This window comes from Scophthalmus maximus, chromosome 2, assembly GCF_022379125.1.
Source record: "Scophthalmus maximus strain ysfricsl-2021 chromosome 2, ASM2237912v1, whole genome shotgun sequence".
NCBI classification, from domain to species: Eukaryota; Metazoa; Chordata; class Actinopteri; order Pleuronectiformes; family Scophthalmidae; genus Scophthalmus; species Scophthalmus maximus.
The window spans coordinates 519,791-532,900 of NC_061516.1; the positions used below are offsets into that span (position 1 = coordinate 519,791).

The window sequence follows — 13,110 nt, forward strand, 5'->3', positions numbered from 1 at the left end:
AGCATATTAGATTTCACTGTAACGGTCAAGATGACTGGCATTGGTGCCATAAAAGGATCAAGCAGCACACAATTGACAATGACTTCCTTTTGGTATATTTGTGAAGAAAGAAAAAAAATTGTATATATATATAATAATTTGCTATGATGCCATCATAAGCGGGTTCATTTTTGCAGTGTTCAAGAGCTGTGCTTTTGCTTACTTTTGTGTATATTTTGAATAATGCATTGCCCATTTTTACTTTCACCTGCCTCTGCAACCTTTTCTCCTTACCGGAATCACTTGCCAAGCAGGATGTCTACTGTGTATCTATGTTGAAAATACAAACTCCATTTGAAGACGGCATAACTCTCTGTTGTCGCCCCAGTGGGCATCACTCATTGAAAAATAGCCCCAATATTATTTGTTTTCCTCCCTCTCCTGTCTCTCACAGGTCTGTTTGTCCCCTCTGTTGTTCCTCTCTTCTTCCTCCATTGCTGTTAAGCCTCCCCCCTCTGAGATCATGATTATGCAGCCTCTCTCTCCCTGTCTGTATTTTTCCCACCCTCTCCTCCCCTTCCCCGCATGTATGCTTGTGTCATTGCTGTTGTCACTTTGAAGTCGAGCAGAATAGCACGAGGGAATATGAGCAGGGGTGAGCCTTGCTTTAATTGTTAACTGTCTGGGATGGAAATTAAATCTCACGCAAGAAATAATGGCTCGGGATTAGGTCGAGCCTTAGGGTCAAGACTGGCATTCACACTCTGAATTCTATTTGATTTAATGATGTGTGTGTTTGCATATGCAAATGTCCCAAGTCCGTGTGTGTGTGTGTGTGTGTGTATGTACGATAGTTGAGGCGTGTGATTTATCAAATGTATTCTGTTGTTGATTGTCCAAAAAACTGCATCCATATTACATCTCTCTTCACTGCATATTAACCATAATGTTAAGGTCTTCAGTACATTGCTAGACATATCTATTGACATGACGGAGAGTAAGCAGATGAAATAAGACATTCATATTGCCCTGGCTCCTCTGGGAAGCATGGAACCATGCTAAACTCAAAAATCTTATTTATTACTTGGCTTCAGACAAACTTTTTTTGAAGTGTCAGCTTTCAACTGAAAAGATAGTAGGGATTTTCATGCAAAGCATATCTTCTCTAAGACTGCAGGTGAACACAAACCACAGGCAAAGCAGATTAAATACAGTGTAAAAAAGAAAAGAAAAAGATTTTCCAAGGATATCAACAGAGTCATTTCAAATTACCTTGACCAAGAATAGGTCACTGTTTAACATGGACACTAGTTTTGTATAGTTAGGGTAAAATGCACTGGAAAATGTTTGTATGTGATTAACAGTAATTTTTGTATGTGTGTTTCTTTCAGATCCCCACCTGCGACCATAATGATGGGACCAAAACCTGCTTAAACCTTCGTGGTCTAAAAGTTTCAGGACAGGAATGGGTCTACGCTGAAACCATGAGCACATCATTTGCTCTATCAAACTCCAGCAAGCTCTAATACCCGTCTACTCTACTACTCCCTCTCTTTAGCTCATTTTCTTCTGGTGCACTTTGCTTGAGGAAACATCACAATCGGATAACTGTTCCCCCAAGCATTTGGTAGCAGCTCACATTTCCTGTAAATTGCATTACAATCTGGGTTCTAGAGACAAAGATTCCAAGATAGACCAAGAGGCTTTTGAAGAAACTACTGTTTTGCAATTATCATATTCTCCCACTATTTCACTCTCTCACTATTGCTCATTCCTTTCCTTCAAGTCCCAGAGGCACCTGATGGAGAGACGGAGAGAGTCAGGATAAGTACGAGAATTTGAACATCAGAGAGGAAAGGAAATAACTGCTGATTCGTCAGGAAAATTGTAGTAGGGCCCCTGTGAGGAATACTTTACCCACTGAGCTTCATATCCCAGTTGTTCATTGTTATATAATAATTGTTTACACTTGAAATCTGTTAGCTACAGTGAAGCTACGCTCTGTGGTTCATAAGAACTGTAAGGCATAAAGTAGAGAAGAGGAAAACCTGGGAACTTTGAGTATGACAAGGGGGTTAAGATTCCTGTGTTGGCCCCTGTGGCCTCTGGCCCTCCTCAGCCTGCTCAGTAGAGTGAAGACGTTGGAATTTGGTGGAGCGCCTGGCCAGTGGGCACGCTATGGGCGCTGGGAAGCTGGATCAGTGGGCGAGCTGAGCTTCAGTCTCAAGACCAACATTAGCAAAGCCTTGGTACTCTACCTGGACGATGGCGGCAACTGTGACTTCTTAGAGCTGTTGATTGCTGGTGGGCGCCTCCAGATGCGCTTTGCCATCCACTGTGCCGAGCCTGCCACTTTGCACATGGAGACCCGGGTGAATGACGACCGCTGGCACATGGTCTTGCTCACCCGCAACTTCCGTGAGACCCTCCTGATGGTGGACGGAGAGACGAAAGTGGCTGAGGTGAAATCCAAAAGGAAGGAGATGGCGGTGGTCAGTGACCTGTTTGTGGGCGGAATCCCACCTGATGTGCGCCTCTCCGCGCTGACGTCCAGCACAGTAAAGTACGAGCCACCCTTCCAGGGCTTGATCTCCAATCTCAAGGTGGGGGAGATGCCTCCCACTTTGTTAAATAGCCAGGGCATTCAGAGCGACCTGGAGTACCTCTGCACAAAACAGAACCCGTGTTTCAACGGAGGGTTTTGCTCTATTCAGTATGGAGAAGTTCACTGTGACTGCACCCACACCCGCTTCAAGGGGAAGTACTGCAAGGAAGGTAAGGAACCACATTGAAACATGTTCTACTAGCTTTACCCTGATTCATTGGCATTCTTCCTGTGCAGTACCCCTTAGCATGGTATCTGTTGTAGGTGAGGATATCCTCTTGGTTACTGAAAATCTCTTATTATGTCATTAGATGCTGGAGAGTTGGCTCTTACCTTACAGGTGTATTGATCTCTTACAAGCAAATACTATTTCATGTTGCACAGTTCTGTAGTATAAATTATAGGGAAATAATCATTTCTTGACCTAAGTCTAAGTCTACACTTCTTTCTTTGCTGTGGGGCAGGACGATGTTGTTGCTCTAGCAGGGTGCAATAGTTGAAGTATAGACTCAGTGAGAGCTAAGAGGAACAATTGTGCGTTGCTTTCTAAAAAAAGCCCCTTAGGGCAGATATTTTGCAGTCTTCGGTCGACAGAATTGTTCTTAAAAAATTGTTTTCTTTAAAGATCAAGTCGTTGAAGAAATACATTCTTTCCTGGGATTATGTGACTCATACAGGAGTTCCACACATTGCTCAGGTGCTACTTCGAATGTGGCTGGGATTTTTTTGGAAACAATACTTAACATCAAAGGTGCTGAATATCTAAACAGAATATTTCAAGCAAACCTACATTGTTAGTCTGCTTTCCACTGTCTTTCTTTCCCTCTCTTGTCTCCCTCTTTCCTCCTCTCCCCTCTATTTCTCTCCATCTTCTCTCCAAGCCTATTGTCTCTGGAATACACACTGCTCTTGCCTTCATTTGCTCTTGGGTTGTGCTCCTGTGCTGTCAGCTCATGTCAAACTCTGTTCTGTTTTAAACTTCTGGCTCCCTCCTTCACTGACACATCTCATTTCCATATCTATGTTTTTTTCCCTCTGTCCTTCATCCATCCATCTCTCTGTTTCTCATCGTCTCACAGCATTTCCTTTACCCGCCTTCTACCCTCTCCTCTCAAGGCTATCTGGGCTTTCCATCTCTCTTCACCTCCCTCCCCCCTCTGAGCCTCCCCCGAGTTCACTCCCTTACTCCACTTATCTCTTTTTCACCTTTACCCGCTGTCAGCACTTCGTACTCCTGCCTCTCTTCCTCTTGCACTTATCTCCCCCCTCCCTTTCTTTCCTTTAGACATCTCCACACCATAGTTGTGAATTATCTCATTCCCTACGCAGTCATCAAGAAATCACATGCCCTTTCTTGATTATACGTAACTCGGAGGAAGATCCCTTGATTTATCTCTAGTTTATTTCTCTTATATGAACTATTAATATATTGTTGTGAATATACGTATGACATGCCACGATAATCCACACTCAGTAGCTCCTACCTGTTCTGTGCCATGAAATAAATTTTGTGAAGGCTTGCAATTTTGTGACACGCACAGAAAAGCTGCGGCAAAACTAAAAGAGGAAACAAACAACGATTTTGTTCAAATTTGTATTTGTCAATTGTTTTTGATAGATCCGTAATCATAATAATATATTCACTCTGCAGCTACGATTTAGATCAAAGCTTCTAAGTGGGTTTGATTTAGAAACTTAACAGTCGAGGTCAAGAGCCTATTGTTTCATCTTCTGCTCTTTGAGAAGCCAAACAAACGCACAATCCTTGATTTCTTGTGGACAAGTTCGAATTGTATAGAGACCTCATGATGCTGACAGCAATATGGGTCTCTCTGTCTGTTTCTTTCTTACTGTCTCTCTCTCATATTTCACAGTTCCTTTAATTCTTCAAGCCTTTTTTTCGCTGTCTCTCTTTGCGTGTGTGCTCTGTCAGATTGTTGCACGGTTGCTGGGAGGAGATACTGCTGCCTGCCTCTTGGCTAAATTGAGAGCAGAATACCAATGTAGTGCTACAGTGACTGCAGGAAGCATTTGTCCTTTTGAAATGGAGAGAGACAGTGTGATGGGGGAGAGAAACGGATCAAGAGGAAATCGAGGAAAGAGCAGTGGCTGATCAACAGTGAGAAATGGAGAGGAGAGCAAGAATGAGGAATACAGCATGAGGAGATTCATTTGATCAGTGTTAATTTATTTTTAGCGATGTTCTCTCGTTTGAGCACCATAAATTGGGTCATTATGGCTGCCAGTGCAGCGGTGTATTAATTCCTTTTATCCAACACATGGGTGACAATGTAAAGGTCTCTCTCTCTCTCTTTCTCTCTCTCTCTCTCACTTTTAGTTGGTTTCAAAGACGCTTTAGATGTCTGAACTAACAAATCCGTGTCTGACTGTGTTAGGTCTGTGGTGAACGGGCGATGTCACAGGAAGGGAACCCCTTTTTAAAGGGCTGCTGACTGCAGAGAGGAAAAACACATTTCATGGAAACAGTTTTAATGATGAGATGTGACACTTGCAATTTACAGTATTCATGTGTCGACGTCTAGATGATTCATGATATGCTATTTGATTGTTTAGCCATTTAGCCGATGGTCTGCAGAGACTTATAGTCAGAATAAACTTGAATTCCTGAAACAGTAAAACTACAAAAGACCCCAAAAGGGGTCAAATTCCTTTGACAGGGACAAAAAAAAAGGATAAACCCAGATAAACACGATAATTTCACGGTGTGATGCCAAGACAATCACAAAAGTTCCAGATGTTGGCGCGTAAATAGACAGGAATATATATCGTTGTTTTCTGTGGGAACAATGTACAATGCCTACTTAAAGAAACTGAACAAAAAAATATTTTGTCTAGAATAAAACTCAGTAAAGGGCATGCCTCTCTCCAGGCCCAACATTTCCCTTAAATTCAATCAAGCTGTACCAAATTGCACACACGCATAGATGTCAGTCCCCTGTACATGTCGGATTTTTTTAATCAAGATCCATACATTATTCCTTGGGAAATTTGTGAAAATAAAAGAAATGTGCAATGTTAAAGAAAGTAAAAAAAAATAAATACTGGATTTGCGCCTTTGTTCTGATCTGTGACAAATTTGAATGGGTTTTGTCTTGGCCCATGCCGCATCCTTCCAAGTTTTCTGGAAATCAATTCGGTAGTTTTTGCAAAATCCTGCTGACGAACAAACACATAGACAGGGGCAAAAACATAACCACTCTGGTGAGGGTAAAAAAAACAGAACTAAGTCACTGGCCTCCATGCTTTCCACCATTTACTGACCATGTTTTTGTGTGGAAACTTGGTCATGATTGGACCATAACAATCACGTGGCTGTTGCAGTTGAAAGACAATGAAATAGGTGTAATGTGTAAAATATACAGCCTGACCTAACTTTTAACAAAATAATAATTTCACATATTATCTTATGTTCATTGTGAAATGAAAATTACTTTTGGTACTTTGGTAAAGTAACGAAATCTCCACTGACTACAGTTGTAGCAGTGGCACAGTATTGTTATGCTGTCCTTTGTTTTGCAGTTTAAGTCATCTACCCAGGCAGATTGTTTAGGTTTTATGTACTCTTGTAGTGAGGTCTCTGAGATTTCTGCCTCAACTCTCAATACCGTGGAGGGAGGGATGTGTACAGCATATTCATCTATAGTATTGGTTAAAGTACATATTCCTTAATAGAGGATTGTATCCTTATCACCCACTCCTAAATGGAACTCTATTTGTAGTGGTTACTTATCTGGAAAAAAAAATAACATTTAGAAATTTTCAGCCCCTCCAGAAACATTCAGATAATCCACAGACAAAACTACACGCATGTTTCATAGGGTTTATTTTTGGAGAAACATAATAGTCCCCGTAAACACTGTCGAAATGGATGTGTGGATGATCTAGAGTAGCCACAAGTATCAAGTGTGATACCAAAATTGCAGGGGCTGTTTTTTTTTGATAAAGGTAAAATGTGTTATGAAATATTATTATGAACCGTTGTGGCGTAAAAGAGATTCCCCGGCCTAAAAATCATATTCCCCAGACGAAAGTCAGAGCTTGATGCTTTCTTTCCATTGAGTACATGTGCTTTGGAGAGAACTTGAGGGGTGCAATTGAAATTAGTTTGTAATTATTCCTGCTTCAAACTCCTCTATTCCACAGGACATAAATGTTCGCACGATAACATTAGCTAGCTCCTTTTTTTGGCTATTTAAACTATAAAAAAGGATATTTGTTTCAATATTGTCTCAAATTGATCAGGTCAAACTTGAACATACATCGAGTATGGCTGCCACAGAGAGCAGCAGTTTATCAGCAGCATGATGTTGGTGATGATGATCAGAAGAAACACTCGGATGTGAATCAACAAAACAAAAGCTAATGCAGTTTTCCATTAAATAAATAAATAAAACAGACGTGTCTTGATAGACACCAGACAATTATACAAAACTGCAGGACAAGTGCAACAAACCCATCTCTCAAAGAGAAAATGCTTTTAAGGAAGAAAAAATGTTGGATGTTCCTTTGTAAATATAGATCGATATGCTGTGCATTATATTGTTGTGAAGATCTGAAGGACGCGTTTAGATACATTAATGGATTAAAGCCAAACTTTTGTTGTGATAATCACCATCATTAAATCTATGAATGTATTGCCAATCAAAATGACATGAAAGGCTGATGGCTATGATTGATTGGCCTTGGTATATAATTCACTCTTCATTGGCAAATTTGAGACTGTGATCACAGCTATTAAAAATTAAATTCTTGTCACTGTTAAAAAGCTCCTCAATTGCATTTAGGCACTGAAATAATTTTTCAAACTCAACATTAAAACAAACACAAAAAAAAAGATTAGTTGTATTTAAACAGTATTTGTTTTGTTGTATTATTATTATTTCTCAGCGATCGATGGTGATGATGGCGATGCTGTTCAACAATTAAGATTTGATCTAAAAGTGGGGATTAAATCTAGTTTTAATGGAAAAAGCATAACGCAAAAAAAAAAAAAGCAAAACATACCAAGTACAACAATAACATTATTAACATTTAGTTTCAGACACAGAGAGTGAAGCGGAGGAATGGTTATTTTTCTCCACCATCCTCTTTACTTAGAGATGCTGTATGCTTATGAATACAAGGCTTTGGATGAGGTAGGCCTTGATGTGCACATTCAAGCATACCGAGAGAGAATGGAGTTTGACACAAAGAAGTTTCCTTCAAGTCTGTGTTTAGCAAAGGAAAAGAGTTATAACCATATAATCTTGGCCACGTAGTCTTACATAAATCTTCTTCAAAGATGCACATTCAACACCTGTGCTTTGATAGCCTGTAGTGCAGTTTGGACAAATGATTGGAGCCACAAAGGTCTAATTTACAATAAAAATATTTTCTCTCAGACTTTAGAAATCCTTTGTTACGATGAGTGTCATCCCAAAGTGGAATCTGTTAAATCTGAAAATTGAATATGACAGCTGAGTTTTTTTGTAATTTAAGGAGGTTGTGCCATCTCATCTCCCTCGTGCACAGGTTTGTATCCCACTACTCTCTTTCATAGAGTCTGTACCTTCTGTTTCGTTGATTAGAATATGCCAGTGATCTCACTCATCTGTGCCTGGTGCAGAGAGGCGGCTTATTTACGTTTATCAGGTGAAGCAGGAGTTTTTTTTCAGACAGGATTAGGATGGAAGAGGAACATCACACAGTCGTGCTGGTGATTTGCTTTTAACTGACTTCTGATACTAAATAAAACATTTCCGATTTATCTCACAAAAATTACACTGAAGGCTCACAGAGAAGCAAGCACACATACTACCTGGAACAGTTATTTGCTTATATGTTTCTTCCTTGCTATCATAGCTTCTTTTCCCATTTTGACGTAGTTATGGGCAAGTCCATTGCTATTTGCGGGCTGTAATTAAAACCGCTTTGTGCCTCAGTGGGCCATTGTTTCTGTTTAATTGATGCTGACCCTGGCTTTATTCTCCGTTGACCTGCAAATGGCACTGCAGGGCAAGACGGCTATGAGCACTCAGGGATAATGACTGCCTGAGATATTAATATCTTCATTAACTCAACAAATTGAAGTCTTTCAGGTTGCCATTGAGGATGGATTTGCAAATAACTGTTTGTCAAGTTGCCTTATTTATTTTTTTACCATATAAAGCTGACTTGACAGACTCATGATGTGGGAACTTTTAAATGAACAATAGCCAGTCACCTCATTAGAATTCAATGAAAACAGCAAATTTATCCGGCCATCGAAAAATGGGTCGTTTCCTTATGTGATACTTGTACTTCTTGGGACAAACTGGACTTAAGTATGAAACTAAACTTAAAATCAGCATAAATTGAATGGATTGATCTCTGGAGCCATTTCCCTGTATCAATTTGCAAAATGCACCAGTCACTGAATTTAATTACTTTACATTGATTTTTCTTTTTTGAAGGAGCGATATTTCTTTTTTGAAATAAATTTCATGGCCATGTTGGCATTAACAACTGTTTACTCATCAGAGTAGAACTAACGTGGCAAGCTCAGCATAAAACTACTTCTTCATGAGCTTTTGTACAGCTGTGGAAAGCACTGCCAACTCTTGTTTAGTCACAGACCCCGTTTTCACCTGGCAGTAACATTCGTCCTGAGTGATCCGATCACAAGTGGACAGCTCTCAGTACGTCTATTCTCACCTGGCAGCAGAATGTGTCTCCACATGCGTCTTCAGTGACCACTTGTGATCTGATTTCACTTACCTCCTCTGTATGTAAATCAACACGTACATAATTTCCATTTGCAAAAAAAAATGATGCATTGTTTTTTAACAAAATAATAAAATATGCATAAAACCTAATTAAAGTCCAAAATGAGGCATGAATCATTGAATAAGATGAGAGGGAGAGATGCCATTCGAGAGAGATGCCGCTCGCAATTTTTTTTTCTCACTCCGGTGACCAACTCCTTTAACTTCCTCAACAGCGGCACATAACACACAGGAACTTCTCCTTTGCCTTGAGACACTGCAGCATTTATTAACAGACAGACCTAAACCTGAACTGCAAATTCACTACAGCAGCCGACTCTCGGTACAATCTCAAAGTTTGTTGTCTTGTCCATAGAAGTGTGAAAATTAGTAACCATAGTGACGACATTATATTACACTTTTTGGAAATTTCATCAGTCAGCTATGGTTTACATGTGAAAAGTAATCTTCCTGAACTTAAAGAGTCATAAAGCATATCATTTACTTCTTATATTTAGCTTGTGACTACAAAGCTGTGTGGCAGTGTCACAAATAAATGGACTTTATCTGTCCATATTTGCAGTCTGTTCTCTGGCAGTGAAATAAACATTATATTACCATTTATAAGGTGAAAAAAATGTTGATGCAGCAGCCCTTTTCCACTTTACAGTGCCATGTAGAGGACTGTTCAGAAACAGCTGGTTAGCTCATTACTTCTCACTGCTCTCCAATTCACTTTCATCGTCACTTTTTATTATATATATTGGAATATATGAGAAGACTGGGTCCCTGAGGGAGCCCTGCTGTTAACCGGCCTGGACCCCGCATGTCAGGAAGGCAGGCCCACTCCCTCCCTTTAACAGGGAGGGAGTGCATTAATTGTTCATAAATTGCAATCCTTTTCTAAATAACAAGTATAGACGGACACAATGTGCCTAAGATTATAACACACAAACAATTATGTTCTTTCATGTCCTTTTCAACATACAGATTCAACCTTCATAGCCCTGGAGGGAAAAGTGAGTGAACCCTTGGATTTAATAACTGGTCTAGTCCTTCGGCAGCAATAGCCTCAAACAAGTGCTCATGTTGACTGGCAAATTTCAGGAAATTTTTTTGACAGTTCTTCTGCAGACCTGCTTCAGCTCCGCTACTGTATATTCTTTGGATGTCTGCGGTGAACAGCTCCCTGAGGTCATTCCACCACATCTCTATGGGGTTAAGATCATGCCTCAAACTAGACCACTCCATAAAGTGGATTTCTTTTTGGATCAAAGTCATTCTGTTTACTTTTTGGGTCATTGTCCTTGTGCATCACCCAGCTTCTACTAATCTTAAGCAGGCAGATAGTCACTCTGACATTATCCTTTAAGATACATTGATAAACTTGGGAATTCATTTTTCCCTCTGTGATGGCGAGCTGTCCAGGACCAGGGGCAGCAAAGTAGGATCAAAGCGGCCCAAAATCATGATGCTCCTTTCAACGTACTTTTAATTTTGGTTTGCAATACCCTTGTAGCATCACCCTTGTAGTTTGTTCTTTACCAAAAATTCAACCTTATATTTAATAGTGCACAAAACAGAACCTCTGACCCCATTTTAAGACAAATGTATACAAAAATGAAGATCATTCCTAAGGATTCACTTAATTTAACTCACAATGTTTAGACACTTTATTCTATGAAAACTACAGTGAAATTGCTGTAATGCCACTGTAAATAAGGCAAACTGTCATTGGCAAGCCAATTTCTGTTTCGCGGTGGTACATTTTGTGATATTAAAAAAAAATATATATATATTTTTCCCTGCCCTTCAACCCTGTAGTTTTCTCACCTTCACAGAAGATGACACAGTATCTTTAATTTTCTCATCAGCTTTTCCCTCATTCCATCCTGCCATTTAGCTGGATTTGCAGTGAAAGAAAAGTGCTTCTTTCTTTCAGTTATGACATAATGCTCCTTTGGGCAATAAAGCATTCAAACTGATTTTCAATCAAATTTGACCTGATGGCACAGCGGGCTCAATGCAGGACTGGTATATATGATACTAATCATGATGCTTCACAAATGTCAGGATATTCAATACATGGCACTTAAAAAGTACCAAAATGCGAGTTGAGTGAGGCAGGACATTAGACTTTTAGTGGTAATATATGGAGACGGATGGTGACAGAACGGGGCTGAGGCAAGAAGCAGGGGACACCAAGGAGACTCATACATCATGGTGATAATTGCACTTCCCACTGGCAACCACAGAGGGAGGAGATTTGGGCAGAGTTCTACTGCCTGATAATTGAACTCCCAATTAACTTGTCCTGTATACATACATAAGTACTGTATAGTGCTAATGATGGGGCTGTAGCCTTTAAGGCAGCCTGAACAAGTTCCATAGATTACCTTATCAGCAATACAGCTGACAGAATCCGAGCCATGTCTCTTTGCCTTCACTAACCAACTACACTGATAAAGTTTAATGAAGCCCATAGTGCTTCCTGTCTTCATTGTATCTCATTACTGTTGATGTTCATCAAAGCTGCTGCTTTACATTTTTTCTCGTAATGATATGCACATTTCCATATCTGCAATAAATTAAAAACTATGAAATAATACTAAGAATGGAAACTACAAATAATCACTTAAATGCGAAATGAAGGAGAATTTTTTTAAGAAAACGTACTCAGCAACAGTATGTAAGGTGTGCGTTACTTGTATTGTAACAGTATTCACCTCTGCTTTGTCACCTTCAACGTGGCAGTGATTAATTTGATTGCTAAAGGACACTTAAGTAGAGCTAGTCCAATCCCATGATTGAAGGACTGAAAAACTGGAAAAGTACAAATAAGTCAGTTATTCTTCAACTTGTTCCTCCTTGTCTTTGTAATGTATTTCTAAAATATCTGCTTTTCGCTGTCCAGTCATCTCACTTTCCTGACCCCATCTCTTCTAACTGATCTGATATTCCGCTCACTCACTAAAAACTGACAGTGGATTTAGGGCTATATATACAATTAGGGCTAAAATGTGTCTCCAGGTCACAAGTGGTCAAATGCAGGAGATGCAGCTTTACCAGCGCAAATACAATTAGTAGATATTGATATTTGTTTGTGTTTTTAGCGAAATTCATTTGCCCAAAAAGAAAACCTTCATGGTTAATCATTTTTGGCATGATAATCGTGTGGTAAAAAAAACATATACAGTTTATATGCTGGTTGAACATTTACAGAGCACACCTTGGCGCAAAACTCGACTAGTTTTATGAACCAATATTTGTTGCAATTGTAGAAATAGAAGAAATTCAAATAAAAGTAAAACACTACTCGAGATGAGAGTCAACAATCCCCTTATCCCCCCCCTCTTTCAACTCTATGAATACTTGAGGTCAAGTTGGCTGACTCAAATGAGTCAAGTTAAGCACACTGTTTTTTTTGACTTGTATGATGCATAGCAGGGAGTAGAGTAGGATGTAGGTGGGATAGGTGCAATCATGCGGAAGGCTTCCAGGGAGGGTGTCAATCTGATTTTTCCAACTGACCACCATCCTCACCCTTTTTTCTCTGGTGAGTCTGTATTGGCTTTAAGGTCTTTGCCGCCGTGATCGGCCGTCACATGCAATTATAGCTTGCCCTCTACCCCTGCTGTCACTCTAGGAGAGGAAAAGTGAGTGAGAGGTCTGGCTCACACATCCCTGTCACATGTCACTTGCTATCAGTCCAGTCTATCACTGAGCTGTAGGAGAAACGGTACGCCCAACACAAACAAAGAAAAGAAACAATATGTCCGTGGA

General features: G+C 39.9%; 1 protein-coding gene across 1 annotated transcript in view; it reads left to right on the top strand.

Moving 5' to 3' along the window:
* The window catches only part of nrxn2b (neurexin 2b), a 675,914-nt gene that overhangs the window by 75,596 nt on the left and 587,208 nt on the right, over positions 1 to 13,110 (top strand). The window contains exon 3 of the mRNA XM_047329457.1: positions 1,371 to 2,754. Coding sequence (XP_047185413.1) covers positions 2,043 to 2,754 — 712 coding nt within the window. The 5' untranslated portion in view covers positions 1,371 to 2,042. The remainder of the gene's footprint in view (positions 1 to 1,370; positions 2,755 to 13,110) is intronic.